At 37.2% G+C, this 21,512-nt stretch overlaps 1 protein-coding gene across 4 annotated transcripts in view; it reads left to right on the top strand.

The window, feature by feature from the left end:
• deptor (DEP domain containing MTOR-interacting protein) overlaps positions 1–21,512 on the top strand; it is a 53,161-nt gene that overhangs the window by 12,538 nt on the left and 19,111 nt on the right. For all 4 annotated transcript variants that reach the window (XM_041793515.1, XM_041793514.1, XM_041793517.1 and 1 more), the window contains exons 5-6: positions 13,711–13,889; positions 20,438–20,620. In XM_041793515.1, coding sequence (XP_041649449.1) covers positions 13,711–13,889; positions 20,438–20,620 — 362 coding nt within the window. The remainder of the gene's footprint in view (positions 1–13,710; positions 13,890–20,437; positions 20,621–21,512) is intronic.

The raw sequence follows: 21,512 nt of genomic DNA, 5'->3' as shown, positions 1-21,512 counted from the left end.
TTTTTTTTAAGTAGTAAATAAATAAAGTGGTATGTAGGCTGTCTAGGGTTGTTATAACTTCCACCCGAAGTGAAAAGAGGCCACATATCAAAGCATGATATTAATTTGCAAAGAGGAAAGAAGGCTGGCAGCACTAGCTTGTAATGTTAGCCTTGCTATAGGGAGTATATGGGGCTAACGTTACACCCACTGACACTATGACCCTGTGAGAAATCTGACTGTTTTCTAACTATTTTCTCCTCTTTAGACTAGTCAGTTAAACCATATTTAAATGGGTGTTTAGCCAAATACGGAAACAGACGCTTAGGAACATCCTTAGTACAGACCTGTTTTAGAAGTAGTTATGCAAACAGTGGCTCACTTTAACCTTCTAAGGTTTAGCTAACGCTGACATAGCTACATAGTTAACATTGCCATGTAAGCAAACATAGCTTAGTTAGCTTTAGCAACATGAGCTTTAGCAAGCGTAGCTATGTAGCTTACCTGGCTTTGTTTGAATAGATATCCATGAGCTTTGTGAGCTTTAGCTATGTTAGCTATGTAGCTTACTCTCAGCTAAAGGAGCTACCTAAGCTATGTTTTCTATGTTAGAATGTTCTCATGGAGGACAAGGTTTTTCCCGGTAAGCAGACTGTTTACTAAGCTTTATTAGATTTTATTTTGTAATTAGATTTTGCAGGTCAGGCTGCAACGTTTGTCTTTTAGTATCTAAATCCTTACCTTAACACTTACCATAACCCTAATCAAAAGTTTATCTTGAAAGGTTTGGTGTTTACTATAAATTTATTTGCCAAGATGATACGTGGAAAGTTTGGTACCACTCTTGTATCTGTGAATAAGCATGAAGGTACTGCTAGGAGCTAGGTAGTAAAGCTTAGTATAAAGACTTGAGGCAGAGTTAGGACCTTTTAACACTCTGTCAGTTTTTTCAATCCCAAATTTTCGCATGTTAGAAAAGAGAAATGATCTCATGTTGTTTATGTCGCTAACTGTAGCATGTGGCTGGTAGCTTAGCATTGCTCTTAATGGGGAAGTAAAGTTTCCTTACTTTATTTCAAAGTTTTTGTTTAGGAATTAAACAAACAAGACATGTTTTTTATTTGTGAATTAAGAGTTGCTGGCTTATCTTGTTTGCACACTGATGAAGAAACTTTTGTAAGTAATTTTTTTTTTTCTAACAAGTGTTTTTTTTTCATGTTTTTTTGCATCCATCCAAGTCATATAAATAGGTGACTGATGATTCATTTTAAAGGAATACTTCAACATTTTGGCAAATTCGTCCATTGCCATAATCCCTATAGACACTATGAAATAATAACGTATAATTATCTAAGATTACGACGCATGAAGCAAATACTCTGAACTATTTCTTGAGTAGACCACTGGGCGGAGTGACACAGTGCAGCAGCCATGCCTGGAGTGTAGTTCTGGCTTTGCATTTAGCTTAAAAACATCTCTGTCTCGTAATGTTCCATGATTATTTCATAGTGTGGTGAATGTACAGGTCACAACTTGTCCATGAGAGCGTTTTGGAGTTGTTGGATTGTGTATTTTATGAGTTTGATGAGGGAAAGCCGGAATACCATCTGCTTACATTGAGTTGGCGCAGCAGGTCCGAACTCGGCAGCGGCCGATCTAAAACAGCTTGCACCGACAACTGAAGGTAACAAACCTATTACTAAGACTATAGGAATTATGGCAATGGATGAATTTGCCAAAATGTTGAAGTATCCCTTTAAACACTGTGATTTGCCAATGTATTATGTGGAAATCAATCATGAAAAATACTCAATAGCATGCTGAAGTCTGTACTCACAGCCACATAACAAAGGCTGAATTAAAAAGTGGCTCTTAAATTTCTCCAGTTTGGCACAGCTTCATGTGATGCCTGAGCTGGTGTCATGTGAAGCTCTCTGTCAGGATGGATGGGGCCAGTGTGTTTTTTAAGGAGTGAAATAGACGCAGTATCATCTTCATTCTTTTTTCTCTTCACAGTATGAAACTATTTGGATTGAGTGTGTGACCTTTTCTTGGATTACGGACTGAAAAAATGCATCAGAAAATAACAGACTCAGTATTTAAATACCTTTACAGTTAGCCTAGCTCCTTCATAAGGAAATAAATCTGATAACCAGCATCTCTTCAGTCACAAATCAAAAATATTGGTTGTTTGTTTAATTCACAAAGAAATGCTTTGAAGTAAAGTACAAAAGCTAAATTTCACCATTAAGAACAAAGCTAAGCTAACCAGCTACATGCTATTGTTAGCAACATGTTTACTGCACAGACATTGCTAGCTCATCAGTTTCTTTGCAAGATATTTTTTTCCCCAACTCTTTTTTTTTAGATTTGGAACAATGTAACAGACATCATCCAGTAGCATGTAATTATAAGGCACAGGTTTCTTTGCAAGATATTTGATTACCTAAGGATTCCTCAAAATAATTCGTAAACTGAGCTGCTGTGGTGAGAAATTTGGTGGCATTTGGCACATAGAAAGCAAGCTTGAATCATGCAAGCTTACTAAAAACTTCAAAAGGCTAAACACATCTGTGTTTTCAGGTAGTTTTTTTCTATCTCCTGCACTTAATAGTACTTTAGTTATTTTCATCATTACATTGCTCATCTGTGTTTTTTTTCTTGTTCTGCAGGAACACATTTCTTTAAACATACTCTTTCAGAGTTCATGGCAAATGGGAAGCAATAGCCTGTACTAAGAGCTTATTTTCTTGCTCTCTGTGTTTTTGGCACTCTCCATGTAATGCTGGTTGAGTACATCAGAAAAGCCACTACCATTCATTTATTCATTTCAAACAATATTTTCTTTGTAAATTGGATTCCATTAATTTTGAGTGCACAGTATTCAAGTAAAGTGGATTGTTACAACGCTAAAAGCCCAGCCTGGATAAAATTAAAAGTTATTGTTCACCTCAGCAGGAGATGACTTAAAGCGTATGTCCAGAGATGGACTGGGTTCAGGGAACATCACTAATGGGACTGTTTTTGTTTGTCATCAGCTTTCTACCCATGATGCAGTATTTCCAGTGGTGATGAGAGTAATAGTTTCTATAGCAACCCCAAACTCTTCCTCTGTGTCTCCACTCCTCTCTATGTTTGTGAATCACTGGCATCTCCACAGTTTATTTTTTTAACTCAGCACACACAGCTTGACTCCTCTTCCCCTTCTCACACATCCTGCCACCTCTTTGTCACATGAGGAAACTGTGTTTGTGTGCCTCTCTTAACACATTCAAAGTGACACTTGTATAAACAGAGACTTATTTTTCATGTCTGAACCATTAGACACGCGCTCACACACATCCAAGCACAAACACTGCAGTTGCATAAGAGGAAGAAATAGTCCAACAGGAGACATCTGTCGTCTCAGCTCTCAGAGCTATGTGTTTATGTAATCTCTACACTGCAGCCGAGGACACACACGCTCGCACAGCCCCACAGCCTGCTGTGTGAGTGCTTGTAAGTGAACTAGAGTTGCCTCACTATCACACTTATAGCACTCAGAGTTATGTTTTTTTAGCAGCACTGTTACTTGAGCAATGAGAGCAAAGAGCAGTATACTTCAAATCTAGAAAAAAAACACAGAACCTTTTTTCTTCTTTTAATATCTGAACTCTTTTTTAAGGGTTTTGCAAATTTTCAGTTACCACAAAAAATAATTAGATATTTCTCTGGGTTTAATGATACCCCAGGGCCAGTAATGTGATTATTAAGATTCAGCAAATTAAATCAAAATAACTTAAAATTGCATCTCAACAAATTAAACATTTTCCTTCGTGACTTGTTAGCCACAGAATACCCATATATTAGATCATAAGGGATACTATTATGCTCCTAAAAGTTTAACATAAGTTTAAGTTTTATTTAAAGAAACTCAGCTCCAAGAATCAGCTACAGTGGGGCCATTTACCTTCAGTAGCCCTAATAATGGACGTGAAAAATGATGTTGAATGTGAAACTAGCTGTATGGTTTGAGTGATGGTTTCTTACTAGAACGACTATTTAGTGTGTCTATCTATATATATAAAAATATATTTCTTGATTATTTGCTGTCTTAACTAAATCTAAAAATAATCCCTTCAACTTCAGTTTTTCTTTGTGTAATGAACAAGTGGCAACCTGAAAAATAAAACCATGCTGAAGTGCAGAAAAACCCACGGTTCTTAAAGTATCCACATGGGGCTGGCTACAGAAGTGTCATACACACCCCATGTTAAAATGCTGATTTTTAAAGCTGAAATAAACTTTTTACAACCTGGGTAGGATTAATTTTAGTCAGAATAGTTCATGTCATTGTGGGCTGACATTGTATGGGAGTGAATATTCGTGCGTTTTGGCTTTTAGAAGGATAAGAATTATGCATTATTAGAGGAACTGCTGATACGATAAGGCAGCTGCCATTGATAGACCTCTAAAGTTTTCTTCAGTAGCCAGAAGGGTAGTTTACATACAGTCTATGGCTTAGATAAGATGGTGAACTTGATGAATACTTCAGTTTAAATTCATCATGTTAGTATTTCACTTGTGAGCATATGTGCATGCTTACATTACTAATGAGGTAACCTACATCCTAAAAAAAGGCCAGCATGGCTCTTGATTCTAGCACATTTTAAATGAACATGATTTTAGTCTGGGTGAACACTTAGTGCCCCCTAAAACGTTTTTGATTTATGTAACTTTCTTCATTAATGGTTGACAAATGCAGATTATACAGTTCAAAGTTTGGTTTTGGTGTATGATGATATGAAGGGAGTTTTAAATGTTAAAAGTACTCTTCAATTGAATTGGAAAATTAGTTTGCTTGGATATAGCTTTGCTAAATCAGCCACAACCTCCATGAACACACAGTGTGTCCTCATCCCTGTAGTCTCTTTCCAGTGGAAAATAAACAGCACTCTTTCCACACATCAATTTTGGATGCTTTTGATTGTCAAATCATCTCAAACAGTTGTTATTATGGCATTAGTAAGTCGCAGTGTAAACATGCCTTTAAAGGACTGTTTCCATTTGTGTGTGTACTGCACACAGAGACTTAGCAATGCTCATATTGAGCTAAAACACTCTTCAATCATTGAGTGACACACTAAGTTTAGCCTTTATTCTGGGTTAGATTCACTGAGCATTAGTACTCTCCTCTCCTCACACATTCACACATGCAGGAGACTGTGTGAGCAAACCAGGGTCCTTTCTGTCTGCTAACTTCTTAGCTTACATTGGCCTACATTTTATTTCTCACTAACACATTTTAAGCCACGACACAATTTCTGCAGATACTGCACACATCTTTTATCGTTTGTGCATCAACAGATGCTCTATCAGCGTATACTTCAATGTGTGAGAAAGTCAAAGACAATGTTTTGTCTTCCCAAGGCTAGAAAACACCAGTTTACATCAATAACAGGTCTCTCAGCACTGAGGCTGCTGTCTTTAAAGGGCTGCACTCATGGTTACAGTTGGTTTTTGAGAAACTGCAGATTACATACACTCTACATTAAAGTGACCACTTTCCTGCATTCCAGACAACCATTAAACCAAACGTCTATTTTACTTTTCCTGCCAGACACATACACTACTGCTCAAAAGTTTGGGATCATTTGCAAATCTATTTGTTTTCCAAAGAAAAACATTTTCATGCAGTTCACAAACAGTTATCAGCAACTATCAGTCCTCTGCATCAATCTCCTGGTACGTCTGCTAATCCAAGTTAATCATGTTGCACAGCTAAAAAACATTTTACTAATAAGGGAGCAAAAAGATTGGACACTGGAAGACAGGAAGAAGGTGTTGTGCACAGATGAGTCCAAGTTTGAGGTCTTTGGATCAAACAGAAGAACATTTTTGAGACACAGAACAAATGACAAAAATGCAAGAACAATGCTTAAAACCATCAGTCAAGTGAGATGGAGGCTGTGTGGTGGTCTGGGGTGCTTTGGAGGTGGTAGAATAGGAGATTTGTAAAGAGTGAAAGGGACCTTGGGGAAGGAAAGACATTACAGGATTTTGCGATGCCATGTCTGTGGACAGCACTTGCTTGGGACCAATTCTATCCTACAACAGGATAATGACCCAGGACACACTTCCAAAATGTCTACGACATATTTAAAAAATAAGCTGTCAGCCAGAATTCTGACTGTAATGGAGTGGCCAGCACAGTCTTCAGAGGTGAATCCTATTGAGCTGTTGTGGGAGCAGCTTAGCGGTATGGTACGAAGTGAGACTCCATCAAGCCGATCCATCCTGTGGGAAATGCTCCTGGACGCATGGGGTGAAATCAAATCAGAGTATCTTGAAAAACTGACAGCTTAAATGCTAAGGTCTATGTGGCTGTAATTGCTGCAAAATGTGCTTTTTCTCTGAAGGCGAAGCTTAAAGAACATTTTTCATGAAAATCATTATTTCTAACTCTGACACTGTCAGCATGTCCAGTTATTTGCTTTATTTCCTATTCCGACTAATTTCATGAGTTTTTCCATGGAAAACAAGAAAAAATCCAAGTGATCCCAACCTTTTGAGTGGTAGTGTACATACAACTCATATGTGTTACAGAGAGCAACACAAGCTTTCGTTTCTTAACATACTGATACTGTATCTTGTAAACTTTGTCCATTATCATAAAGATGTTCATGGCTCTGCACAGCTGTGGCCATGCTTCATCTTATAGCTGAATAATTACATTAGCTGCTCTCTAAGCCTGAGAGTAAATCCTAACATTTTCACATGACTTGCTGATGACTGGAGGAATGCTTTTAGTTATTACAGTAAGGAGCCCAACATGCAAGGTTATGAACAAAAACATGTTTAAACAAGGCTAGATTAGCTTGAAGTAATGCTAATCTGTCCTGGAGCTCACTATGTCACATTATCATACGTGTTGTTTGTTAAGGTCACTACTAGGAGGCTTTGCAGACTGTAACCTAGATTAAAAGAAACATAAACAAAACAAATTGACCCCAGATTTAAGGTTAGGGTATGTGTTTGCTACTTTTGTGTGACTAAAATCAGTAGGAGTCAATTATGTGTCTGAAACAGGGTATAAAAATGGAGAAATGTATGTGTTCCCTTTAAGAGGCTATTGCCAACAGAGATAGCATTTGAAGGCTGATTACTTCCCAGCGGAGTGTCTTAGTCTGTTCTAAATCAGCTGGTTCTTTTAAACAAGGCCATCATATTCGATTTCTTAACCTGTCCAATGGAGGATCCTTTTAGTGACTACTCCAATGGCCCATATGGCCCAAGATTTATAGCATGCTATTTTTCCCATTTTTTTTTTTAATTTTGCAATCTGACAGCACTTCATGTCAATGGGTAAAACATGCTATAACCATTTAAAAGTGACTAATATGTCAGTATTTCCATATCAAGTTTATATGCCTTTTCTAGCCTGTTAGCTTTTAAGTAGCTTGTTCTCTAAGATGACACACTGCCGTACGGTCTCTCTGAAATTAACTTGAGAAGTTCAATATTTTCATCGTACTCACAGCACATTCCAGATTTAAAAATAACCACAGAGGGAGGAGTTTTCGGGTATCACAGAGATCTCATAGAAATGAATGTACTTCCACTTGCCTTGCCTCCATAACCATGTGTCAGTGATAACGAGGGGTTTATTTGAACATATTTCAGTGGTCATTCAGCTCTTTCTTGAAGATTAAGAGCAGTGGTCTGTTCTTTAGGAACTATTTGCCGATATTACGCAGGGCTTTGTAAATCAGTCGGTTTTTAAATTGAAAACTATGCTAACATAAAGATTCTAGCAGAATTGGCTGTAATTTCACTGTATAGCTTTAAAATAAAACATCTGAATGGTAGTTTTTTCTAGTTTGAACATTTTTTTTTAGTTTAAAATCATATTCAAATTAATTTGAACAAGAAAAAATCCACTTAAGTGTTACCTCTCTCTCTTATTCTAAATATCTAGCCTTCTATTTCTTGTCAATGCTTGCTTTTTCATCTTTTAATGAGAATTTGGGTCCACATACTATTTAAATTTAAAGTAAAGCCATTGCATCTGTACCTCCACTTAAGCTCTTTCTCACAGTGATCTATTTTTAGACATTACTTAGGTTCTGTGTTAAATATTTAAAGGGCAGACATAAGGAAAATAACTCTCAGCATCTTCAGTTTCAGTTAAGATGAATCTAGGTCTGATATTTCTACACATCTCATATTTCTATGTTTTTATTTGATCTTTACATATTGTTTGTCATCTGATCTCTTTATCAAACTCTTTTCACCAGTAATTGACCGTTCTTCCTCACTGGTTCTTTATTGCCTTTACAAGAGGAAAAGAGCCCCAGTATGGATTTAAACAAAGGACAAAAGCCTCTGTGCATGGGGTGCAGGGACATAACAACTAGGCTACCAGTGCCCCATTATGCTTCTTTCTTGTTGCGCAGTGCCCTCACACGCCTATTAAGTGACCCCTGGAGTCATATTTTTTTTCTTGAAGTGTTTTGTCTTGCTCTAGAGGAATCAGTTGTTTTCCACCTTTATGGAAGAACAAATCTGAAGGCAGGGAAAGGGCTATGAACACGTCTCTGTGGGCATCACTCCAGCTGAGTTAGGTATGCTGACTGAACAACTCCCCCTCAGCACATTTAAGCTTTCATTTACTTACTGTAGATACAGACTAAAGTTAGACACAGTATATTAGATCTCATTTCATACTAAAATGCTGTTATTTTTAGACTGGGCTCTATTTTAGGTTTTTGATTCCTTTCCTTTTTGAGCTAACATTACATGTTGACTTTACATGTTTACATTGATTATATTTCATTGTGTGCACGGCCTGGTTTCATGATGAAACATTATGACCACTTCTTTCAATATTTGTATGTGGTTGATTGTTAATGTGGGTCAAGGTTGTTGCTCTACTTAAGCTCCAAATCAATCAAATTTTGACATCCAAACAAGTTGTGTTTTCTTTGGTGTGCCGGTGAGTCAAAGCAGTCCTGGGCGTGCACCTCAGACCTTTTATAGCAATTAAACTTCAGGTCTATTTTTTCACAAAGCCAGGGTTGAAACTTGAGAAATCAAATGTCATCACTGTATTAATTTATTGTGCTGATGAGTCATGATTGAATAACACTGAGAGGATTGTGCTGCATGTAGGAACTCATGAGGTTTTTTGCAGAGCAGTGGCTTTTCAGAGAGCAAACATGATTAAAGTTTAGTTGGTTTAATTTCACATATGAGGATCCTCATTAAGATCCATTAAAGCAAGATATATATTTTCCCCTGGGCTCTTGAGACTTTTTTCACCAATGCTACACATCACCTAAGATGTTAAATTGGCGCATTAAAAGACATAAATAAAACTAATGGCTTTTCCATGACGGACCCACCTTACTCCTGGTACATATGCGCCCATAGTTACATTTTTACTGTCCTCAAAAATATTAACGAATGTTAAGATCCAGCCAACTGAAATTCATGCCTGCTTTGTTATGAAATTTATCTAAACATATTTTACAGTTTGTGTTATATTCATACATAGAAACTCATCATTCACTGCTGTCTCAAAATAGTATAGACAGTATGCTTAGCTGTGACTTTACTTGGTTAACGACTACAGTTAACTGAGGATTTACACAGACATTGCTATTTTGAGATAACTACGGTTGCAGTCATTATAACATTAACATCAGGCTAATTTAAACTCCTTTGTCAGGAGCCTTTCATCTGTGTATAAAGCAGATTCCGGTTTATACATTTTCCCGTATCGACAGGCTACTATGAACTCACCATATCTCAAGCCAGTGTGTTAACTTACTTTATCAACTGCAGCAACTTCAACAGACGTCTATAATTGTTAATTCTGCCCTGCCCAAACACTTGTAACGTGCTGTTGCCCAGATGGATGTGAGTCATATCCCATGTAATGAATATAAATCAGTCTCTTTGACATGTCAGAATAAAAGTACAATACTGCCCACAGAAATTCCTCAAGTAAAAGTGCTGATTTTAAAAACTATTCAAAATGTACATGCACGAAACAGTTACTCATTCAAAGTAACATGATAAATGTAATAAATTACTTTCCTCCCCTGCACATAGTTTGGTTAACCTGAAAGATAAGGCTAGTATTTCTTTTTTGAATGGTTCAGCATTTTAAGGATGTATTTGTTTTTGCCAAGACAAACATAGAAGATCAAGACCATTGTGCTTTCTGTCAGGTATGCCCTCAGTGCCCCAAATCACATACTTCTGTACTAAATACTATATATTGAGTGCATTTGTGAAAAAAGTGTTTTCACAGTGAGAATTATACTCAAGTACAGTATAGGCTACTACTGGCCTCTTAAAAACGTCCAAAAATTGACTGTGGAACCATGAACACTTGATGACATGGCAGATATTGTACTGTTAGCAAGCTAGCATGCTAGCTAACATTAGAATTTCCTAGCTAACATGTTTTATGCAATGGTCGCAGATTTCAGGCCAGAAAAAATAAGCTAATTTCTTCTAAGCAGGTAATGTTAACACAAAATACAAGTTACATGAATTTAATAGTGAGTGAATATAGCATTCAAATTTCAGGTACAGTAACAGACGTCTAACACCTATATTACTCTTAACAAAGAAGTGGAAGAAGAAAACAGGCAATTAAACTGTTGTCACATTTTTGGTTGTCATGTGAGGCAATACTAACTAACAATACTATCTATACTAACTTATATTACAAGATACTAACAGAGGTATGCTTTTTGAGACCTGATGACCATGCTAGTAGCTAATTAAGCTAGCTGAACTTAGCATTAAAGTTCAAAAATGGTGGAAATTGCAAGCTTGGCTCCGTCCAAAAACCAAGGAACCTGCCTTCAATCACCTCTAAAGCTACTAAATATTACATTATCTGCTTTTCTCTTATTAATGTAAAAATAAAATGGAAAATTGTCTTATGCTATAGCTTAGCCCTGGTCTTCTTGGGGAGGACTTGTTGCCAGTTAACTAGCAATACTAAAGATAGTCAGCTGCACTTCAGGTGCTTATGGACAGGTTTTTTTTTTTACAGTGTAAATCAATCTATTTTAATATGCCACTTTTTCTTTATTCGTGTAAGCCTGGCTAATCCTCACTGAGCTGTAGTTTTGTTCTTAACATGGATTGGTTTCAGTTTTCTCTGAAAGAATCAAAATTAGTGTAGACTTATTTCCATGTCTGTGTTCTCTTTAACTGTTCATAGATTACCCTTTTTACATGATACACATTAAATTTCTTGATGGACTAACTCCTAAACAGTGGTGTCTGTTGTGAAGCTAGTACAGATTTAAAGATTCACTGTGTTCACTGGCATGTTCACAGACAACACTAGTTCTTGTGTCCAGTTTAAACTGGTCTAATTAGGTCAGCGGCTGTTTAAGTTTCCTAGCCTGGAGCTTGAACGTTTGAGCCATAGGATGTGTCTGTTGCTGCAAGTATACAGCCTCTACGTGACAAATTTCTGTTCATTCAGTCGGCTGAGCATTCCTAAAAATCTTTAATCTATGAATTATATTTCACTGTGTGGTATTATCCTGTTTTGTGGGTCAAATTGGCAGTTAGGTGAATGATTGATGACTGTTGAAATAGATTGTGAGATTGTGACTTGTGCCAGAAAACACAGCCAGCAAAGATCCAATCTAAATTTCTTTAATGATGCAGTTTATTGTCAGCACATGTTGGGACATGTCCAGGTGTGCCACAGAAAGCTTATTCTGTCTCACGAGCAAAGCTTGACTGTTTTATGTAGTCTGAATGTTCAGCTGACAATTTTTGGTGAGTAATGGGTGTTTTTAAAGAGAGTAGAGTCAGCAGTTCTGCTCTGTCTGTGTTTGTGTACTTGCTAGTTTTGCTTTTTTTTGAGTGTGTGAATGTGTGTCAGTTAAAAAAGATCATCACTTCATTGACATGTAAAAATAAAATCCTCGCTAGAAACAGACACATAAATCATGGAGTTAAATTCAAGCTCCATTGTGATAGTTTGTATTTTAATAGTAGTAAGGAGGAAATGTTAGCATGTATCTGATTGCTATTTGAGCTTCGAAACCAAACCAAATAGAGAAATGTTTATTCAGGTTTCAAAAGTCTCCTTGATGTAATTAACTTTTCATCACTTTAATCTGAGGCTCTAGGAATAACATGAGTTTAATTAACAATCTTATGCCTCCACTTCTGCGGCTAACGTGCTAAACCACAGACATTCACAGTGCAGGGCTTTGACTTTTTCACCATGCAGATTACAGAGTGGAGAAATGATCAGAACTGCTGGTTATGGATGTTTTTTTCTGTAGGAAATCCCCTTTTAGGGAAAATCAAGTTTAACAATAACCCTCATTTTACAGAGCACTAAACACATCTCTTGGACAGTTAAATTATTCTATAGGGTCATATTATGGATATTTGTTGTGAATTTCTTTCTTCTATAAACTTAGAATATGCTGTGTGCAAAACCAGTTAAAAAGCCAGTTTATTTATTTTACCAAGGAGACTATAGAGAAAAAGACCACTCTAAGGTTATAAAAATCTTACCCCAATCTAGGAAACTAGGGCACAATAAAAACAAAATAATGCAAGCTCTAATACAAACCCCAATACCAAAAAAATGGGTAACTGTAAAACGGGAATAATAATACAGTGATTTTCAAATCCTTTCTCTCCTATATTCACTTGAATGCTGAACAAAACTTTCTTAGAAATTCTGTGAGCATTTCCTGTTCTTGCTTGAGTTACAACAGTCCAGGGTTTTCATTGTCATATTTTGCTCTTCCTCATGTGCAATACATTTTTAATGGTAGACAGGTCTTGTAAACATGCAGGCCAGTCTGCACCTGCACTCTGCTCAGCCAAGGTTGTAACATTCAAAACAGGGTTGTTCCGATTCTGATACCAGTATCAGAAATATGTCCGATACCGCTAAAAAAGGCAGGTATTGGTATCGGTGAGTACACGTTTATGCACTGGTCCGATACCGTTTGATTAAGCTTTATATTTTACTTTGTTTCGCCATGCGACATGTTAGCATTATAAACCAGACATCAGTTCTTCTTCATTGCCTGAAAGCACTGCATGCACAGACTACCGTTTTTAGAGCACCGAAGAAGAACCAGCATTTTCAGTGAGCCTGGAATTCGTGTGACTTTGAGGACTTAAATGATTAAAACCACGCCAGTAAACATCATGATTCTATTTGTTGAGCCATGTTCTGAGTCAAATATAGGTCTATCTTCTGATACCTTGGTATCAGAATTGTATCGGGAAGGAAAAATTGGTATCGGAACATCCCTAATTCAAAACAGAGTAATGCTGGTTATTAGTGCAGTGCCGCCTGAGGGATCAAAGGTCACAGGCATTATTTGTTATGAATGACTGAGCCTTACAGGAATGCTCATTTTATGCGTACCACTAATTAGCCTGCTTACCTGTTGATGTTGTAGGTGATTTTTGAGCATTCTGGACTTTCGCAGATTCTTACCCCTGTCTCAGCTTTTTCAGAACGCGTTGCATACATGAAACTCAGAATGTGTGTATAATGTAGGTTGACAAGAATTTTGCAAATCACTGTCCCAATTTTTTTCAGAATTGGGGTCTGTGTATTGACAGTAGCCAATATATGCAAAACTAATAAGATTACCCAGTGTTGCCAGTGTGACAGTTACATTAGCTTCTATTAAAGATGGTTAATCTAATATAACTCTTCTTTTTTCCTTGCAGGTTGATGAACACAGAGAACAATCTACTACAAACCAGAGAAGAAGAGGGCGGGACGTTTGAGCGGACGCTGGTGGCCTCTGAGTTCATTGACTGGCTGCTGCAGGAAGGAGAGATGCCGACCAGAGAGGAGGCAGAGCAGCTGGGACGGAGACTTCTTGAACATGGCATCATCCAGCACGGTAAGGAAAAATGTGTTACACCTGCATCTTTTCATGGAAATCCTGAAAATTTTGATAAGGAATATGAATAGGTTCACAAGCCTACTCAAGTGTGCTGTGTTTCCTTAAAACACATCTACGGAGAGCCAGCTTGCTGGTCCGTACGTCATAATATTGACAGATTAATGATCTGTGAATGACTCCTGGTGACAGTAACGCTCATAGACTGTCTGTAAAAGAGCTCAGCTGGTCTATAACAGCCTCTCAGCTTCAGTTTAGACCTCCTAAGGGCCAAATTCAGACTTCTTCTCACAGCTCCTCCTTAACCTGGTGACCTTTCCCTTCATAACATGCTGTTACCTTTGCTTTGCTCCTCAAGGTCATTCTATCTGATAACTTTTGTAGATTTATTGCAGGATCACAGCCTTATCTGCTTTCTCAATCACACCCTTTTGACTCCCACTCAAGAAAATCTTTTAAAAGCCATGCCAGGTCAAAGTGAGACCGCTCCAACAACATATATATATATATATATATATATCACTGTGGGATTAATGTTACACCTCTCTATCAGGAACAATCTTTTTAAAATATGCAAGGACCTTGGACCCTTAACAAAAACAAAATGGCAACTTGAAACCCTCTGTAAAGTTTGGTTCTGTAAACCTAAAACAGCAAACTTTAGCCTCTCAGACGCTGTGACTGGACGCACATTATACCTCACATCAGCTAGGATTGTGTTTCACTTCTCTTGATTCTCTGTGTCCCCCATGTTTGACCCCAGCAGGCAATGTTTGAAAGTGAGTCGAGTTACAGAGTGTCTCTGAGTTATTAACAATGTGAAAAGTGTCACAGCCATCAGGAGGTCAGCGAGTTCTTCTGGCTGTAAAGACTGGAGCTACATTTTATCTTTCAGACCTTGATATGTGCACAATTTTCTTTATATAATTATCCTGACTGTACCAGCTATATTGCCTACAGCATGATGAAGTTAGAGTTCAACTAAAACTTAATAAAGCACTCCTCAAGTACCATATATATAATTTAAGTTATCAGTTATCCTTTATGAAACATGTTACATGTTATATTGTTGTTGCTCTATCTTCCTCTGCAGAAATAGTCCCAGCATGAAAATAGATTTTAAAAAGTTATGAATGTTAAAGCTTCGGAGAGAAACTTTAGGTATGCGCCAATATTTGAGTATCTTGTGGACAGAAAGGCATCTCTTTCGCTGTACATGCGCAAAGGCCTGTGCACACCGAGTCTGTTTTTTCAAAAAGATTTATGGGGGGGGGGGGGTATCTGGAGAGAGTGAGGGGAAGACATGCACTAAACAGTGCAGAAACCTGGTATCAATCCTGTGACCAATGCGTCAGGGACTGCAGCCTCTGTGTATGGGCGGCTCTCTACTCACTGAGCTAAACTGGCACCAAAGTCCTTTTTTTTTTCATCTGAAATTGCCCCATCTTTAAAAATATCTTGTCCCATGTCAGCCACATTTGCACACTGGCTCTGAAACTTTCGTCTGTCATTACTTTATAGAACAAGGTTCAGGAAGGAAGGGACCAAAAGGTGGGACAAGGAACAGTTTTCAGTGGGGGAAAAAGGGATGCCTGAGTAAAACAAAGTAGGTGAAAGTTTTTAATGTAAAGGAGCCCATCCATGTCTTTAATATTGCTCTACTTTACCATGATTCTGAATAAATAGTTTTTTTTTCCTCAAGATTTTGACCTATTTATCCCCTTTTTCCAGGAGGACAGAGCTGGTTTTCCCATAAGATGATTTTGTAATTCCTAAGGAAATTACCACAGTTTTCCCACTTTGTTCAGTTAATGTTTTGTCCCATTTAAGGTCCAGATTGCAACATTTTTATTCAATAAATTTAAGTGGTTCAACATTTTTGAAAAATGTGGGACCTAGTTCTCCTTAAGAAGGTAGTGATGGGTCCTGACTATTTTCTTCACTAATCAACCTCTCACCAAAGTTCACTTTAAACATTGTGCAGTGTGAATTTCAACCACAAAAGTTGTACTTACAACAGCATAAAGCAGGAAAGACAAAACGGAAAAGATGCAGCCTATCTCCTCAAATAGTGTTTTGGTACTTAATGACGGCATTTTTTTGTTTGCAATAGATAGAATCAAGAAACCCACAGGAAAAACCTTCGATATTGTTTTTCATCGATCAGAAATCTCAGTGTGCTTTCTTTTATTAGTCAGGTACCACTACTGAGAATCTTTACTGTGGCGCAAGTGTGTTTTAAGCAGTGTGAAGTTCATCACTTCATATCAATCAATCTTTATTTGTGTAACGCCAATTCGTAACTAACCACCTGACACCAGCTCCAAACCGTCTGCTTTAAGCACTAAAAATAACAATTTAGAAATAAACAATCTTTTTCAGACAATCTTGTTTGCTTAGAGAAGTCATAAATCTATATTCATTTAGTCTGTTTCATTACCTCTGCAGAAGAGCTTCAAGTCAAAAAATATTTTATATACTGCATTGAAAATAACCACTTGACCACAGCGGGCTTAGTCTTGGGCTTGATTCAGATTTAGGAAAAAAATAAGTTAAAACATTAAAATCTGTAGTATATCTGTCAAATCCCCACAAAAAGAGCTGCCAAGAAGCAGGGAGTAGGTGTGGGATTGTATCTTATGAAGATTTGATGATAAGGTTCAATGGCAAAAATAAAAACACAATTAGGAAAATAGTATGACAAAGTAATAAAGCAACTGAACAGGTAAAAACCACATCAATTGAACTTGAATATCAATAAAAAGTGGTCAAGAAGTACAACGACCCTATATATAATAAAAAGACAGCTGATAAAAGTGAGTTTAAACAAGAGATACAAACAAAGCCCAGCTGTGTTGCTTGAACTGCAAGGATTTTTTTTGTGACTTTCAGATTTTTAGGAACCACTAGTAGAGCTCTGCTGGAGACTCTCAGGAAGCCACCAAAAACATCAGTTAAACTTAAATATTCATGAAAACTGTTCAGAAAGTTTAACACCCCCAGCAGCTGAGAAGTGATATAATAATAGCAAATATGTTTTCAAAATATGACCAATAAAAGCTGGAGTATAAAATAACCCCAAACAAGACTATAGTTTCTGTGGTTTGTGTATTCTCCTGTGACGTATTTACTTTGAGATTTTGTTAAACACCGGACATAGATTCTCAATGAGCCTCTGTCGGCTTGTCACATGACTTGAAATTAGATTTGATGCTGATGTCTGTTGCTCACACCCATGTCTGATTGTATCATGGAGATTACTGCAGAGACATGTTATGGACTTAGTGCTATGTTTTCTTTTTAATCATACAGCATCAGCATTGGCATGTGGAACTAATCTGTTTTAGTCTGCAGACTTCGTGGACATATACCTGTAGATCTGACCTTCGTAACAGCAGCTCTAACACTTCACTGTGTTGATCTAACCGAGTCTAAAGAGAGACTCCTCAGTGTTATCCTCCCTGTGGAAATAACTGCACTAACGCTCCATAGATGGCATATAGACTGTTCTGTAAACACATTAGAAACACGATGGAGAGGAAGTGCTCATTTGCACTCCAGGAGGTCATGCTCATATCTTTTCATAATGTGTAGAAGTTTACCTCTGGGTGGATTTAAAGTGTTTGTGGTGTTATTTACTGTGGGACAGAGTTGTATTTCTGTTTTTTCTACACAGCACTAAGATTCAGTGTAAAGTACGAAATGTAGGTAATGCAACAGAGTAAAATGATGATTCAGAGTGTAGTCGCTGTTAAAGTTTGGGACTGGTAGTCATTAATATGAGTGTAACAGGGCAAGATTTAAATAGTTTTGGATCTTCCTGCAAAAGTTTATGCAGTGCAAGAGAAACACTCATTTGAAGAGAGAAAAACACTCCACCAACAGCTACCCCAAAGAGTTTTTTTTCTCTTTTGTAGCATGTAATTAAAGGGTTGTTAAGTTGACAGTAGTCTTGCTCACACAGTTGAACATACAAACTTTTCACAGCACTACAGTCTCTGTTCTTGTTCTGAAGCCTGAAATCAAATCATGATTAAGCCTTTGAAAGCCATTTTTGAAAATTTTCTGTCTTATTTTTTATGTTAAAATGCCCATAGGATCTCAACCATTTTGAGTACGATCAAGTCATGAAATCTAGGACAGCCTGGACTATCTTAATAATGTGTTTTGCAAGGATGTCAGATAAATGAAATTGAATCTGATAGAACGCTATATAAGTCACACTCAGATCAACAATGAGAAAGCATCTGTATTTAGGTCTTACAGGTTTTATCTATCAGGAGAAAAAATTACAGCTTTCTAACAAACACACAACAGAAACCACCACATGAAACACAGTTTGGGCACATGTGGTGTTCCTGTGAGTAAAATGAGCATGAATCCCATTTCGGGAGCATAAATGTAATCTTTTCATTATTTTGGCCATATTGAACTATTTTTTCTTAACTTTACAAACTGGCATCTTATCTCTTGTTGATCTTTGGCTGGCGCTGATTGGTCACCACCTGCTAGAAAATGATAGAAATGGAGAACTGATAGCAACACTGCTAAGTTTGTCATAGCACAAGTATCTAATAGTCACATTCTCATAGATTTAGCAGTGGGGATTCATAGAGTCATAGTAGTAGTAGATTAGTAGTATATTGGGATTTCATAAAGAAAAAAAACAGGAGATCACACCAGACAAGATACAATCTATTTTTATGTACAACCAATTGATTTTCATCAAGTAAAATTTTTTCTAGAGATGGATTAAATTACTTGCATGAAAGGGACACAAAGACAACCAGACACGCCACATTGACTGTTTCACATATTTATTGCATGGGATATATTTCACATCCATAAGAGCAAATGCCTTTGGTTTGTGTTTGGGATTGGGAGAACCTTTGAAATAATTCCCAGAGGGGGATTGGGTGAACATTCTGTCAGTCAAATTCATTACAAAGTGTATGATGTACAGAGTAAATTCCATGACATAAGCTTCACAGGCAGCTGCTGTCATGTGTTACATTTCCCCCCAAAGAAGACACAAAATTTTTAACAAAGGTCGTTAATGGGGAAACTAACAAAAACTGCATGGACAAAACAAAATTGGTCTTGGGTTTCCGAAAGGTGGCAGGGGATTATTTCTCCACACTGCCACCGACTAAGTCTATCAAAATGATAGAAGAACTAAAAAATTGACCCAAAATAAGGATAGGTGGGAGTCATTATCAAATAAGGGGTAAGTGAAATAAAAATATTTTTTGATTTTCCCCCTCACACACAAACAAAAGGCCCTGGAACAAAGTTTTCTCTTTTCTTTAAATTCAAACACAAATAGAGAGCCAACTTATGGTGTTGACCCTCACACACTCATAACCCAAAAAACTGAGCAGCACCCTGCTCCCTGTGTAGCCTCCCAGCCCTGCTGATTACCAACAGCTCTCAGCTGGGAGCAGCCACCTGAGGTGCACCAAGTTTCCCTAAATGAGCAGGGTGAATTTCCACTGGGTTTTTATAGGGAAAATCAAGTACAAATCGAACTATTCATAACACGTTGTTTACTATGAGTAGAGCCAGTTGGTAAATCAAACTCGTGATGAGTTTTGTAGGGAGAAGAGAAAAAAACATATTTCTGCCAAAAAAGCTTTCAGCATGGTACTTTGCTCTTCTGTTAATGAAGAAATGTTGTTCAGTTCTGATAAAACTGCCGCTTTAGCTACATTGAAGCTTATTAGGAATTGCCATTGTATACTGGCCTGCAGTACAACTTTCCATGGGCTGAAGTTGTCGCCTTTAACAGATTGCACTAATCAGTCCTTCTCAATCCAGGCTTGAACATTTTAGATTGAAGTGTTGCAAAATGGATCTGCACAATGACAGACAAGGAATCTGACCAAACCTTATCAAGGTTAATACAAAGACTCTGTATGTACATTGTCCACAGGCTACTGACAGTCATGTCCGACAGGTGTCCACTGTGAATTATTCATACAAACAAGAAAAATGGTGGTTTGGGTTTTATCAAACACCAGAGAAGTTGTTACCATTGGGCTAAACATGAAAAGACTTTCAGACATTTGCCAAAATCACATTACCTTTACAAACCTGTCATTAATGTTTTATTTTTTGATTTTGTTTATTTTGTATTGATAATACCTAATTGTTAAATTTGATTTCTTCTTTATAAACGACCCAGACTAGTCATGTGAAAGAACATTACAACACTAACACAGCAATGAAAACCGATTTGAATGTTGCCTAAGGGAACACAGTGTTATTATTAAACACAGGCACATACAGAAGGCTTGCAGTTTCAGCAGGTTTTTTCATCCAGGTGCTGAATTTTTCTGTGTAAGTGATTTACGATCATTTAATAATATTTGTTTTCGAAGCTGAAGCTTTGTTTAGAAATGTTAGTCTATGCAAAGCATCAAAATAAGTTTAAAAGGCCAATAACTCAAATTTACTATAATTAAAATCTCCTTCATGCATTGAGGTCTGTATTTTTTGACTTGTCTTTCTTTCTCAATCATATTTATCTGCATTTTTTCCATCTCTAGTTACCAACAAGCATCACTTTGTGGACGGGCCCCTCCTTTTTCAGTTCAGGATGAATTTCCGGCGTCGGCGGCGACTGATTGAACTCCTTCATGAGCGTGGACGCAGCATCCCTGAGACCCACGACAGCCCATTCTGTCTCCGTAAACAGAACTCAGATGGAGGAAACACCAGCTTCCTCTCAGGTATTTTACAGGTTTAAAATGCAACAAGTCAGCATGAAGTGGACAGACTTCTCTTAATTCACTAAAATGTTTGGCTATCTGCTTAGAACAAACTGTGTCATTTTGCATGATCTTGTGTTGACATGCACAAATACAAACACAGACTCACAAGATAGCCGGTGTCCTTGGCAGCCTGCCTTATAAAGATAATAGAGTGGCGTTTTGGAATTTGCACAGCAGAAATAAACAGTAAAAAGTCATCTTTGCTCACTTTGAAAGAAGCTAATTTTGAGAGATTTAGCTCAGATTCACATTAGACTGATTTATTAAGTTTACTTTAATCACACATGGAACTAGAAAAATGTCAAATATGTGCACTCAAGCAGCAGATATTTTCCCTTTTTTTCATCTGAAATAGCTCTGAAATGCTGAAAAATATTTGCTTAAATTCTGCAATATTGGATCAAAGCTTCAATGTAGATGCTATGTTGTCAACAAATAGAAAAATTTTCCCATCTTGAGTAAGTATTTTTTATAATGCCATTTAAGTCATTAATTCTTAAAGAGCCCTGCAACATCATGTATTCAAAGAGGGTTTCTCCTGGAAAAAGGCCTCAGTCATGATTAGCAAACAATGAAAGAGAGATAGATATTATCTTTTGACTAAAGTGTACTGGACAATTTATCAGGAAACAGGAAGCAATGGGGAATAAAGTTTACAAAACATGCTTTATGTGCCAGTTTTTACTAACTGCTGAAGGGAAAAATGCATTGGTTTTAACAATCTGCACTGAATGAATAAATGAACAGTCAAAATAAACACAGCTAGAATCAGTGTTTTTATGTTGTAAATGGCCTGCAGGGATAAAGACTGAGTTAATAGCCTGTCTCATCAATCATCCTAGATGTCATC

This window comes from Cheilinus undulatus, linkage group 8 (genome assembly GCF_018320785.1).
Source record: "Cheilinus undulatus linkage group 8, ASM1832078v1, whole genome shotgun sequence".
NCBI classification, from domain to species: domain Eukaryota; kingdom Metazoa; phylum Chordata; class Actinopteri; order Labriformes; family Labridae; genus Cheilinus; species Cheilinus undulatus.
Note: the sequence above shows the minus strand (reverse complement) of the source record. Positions and strands in the feature narration are given on the sequence as shown.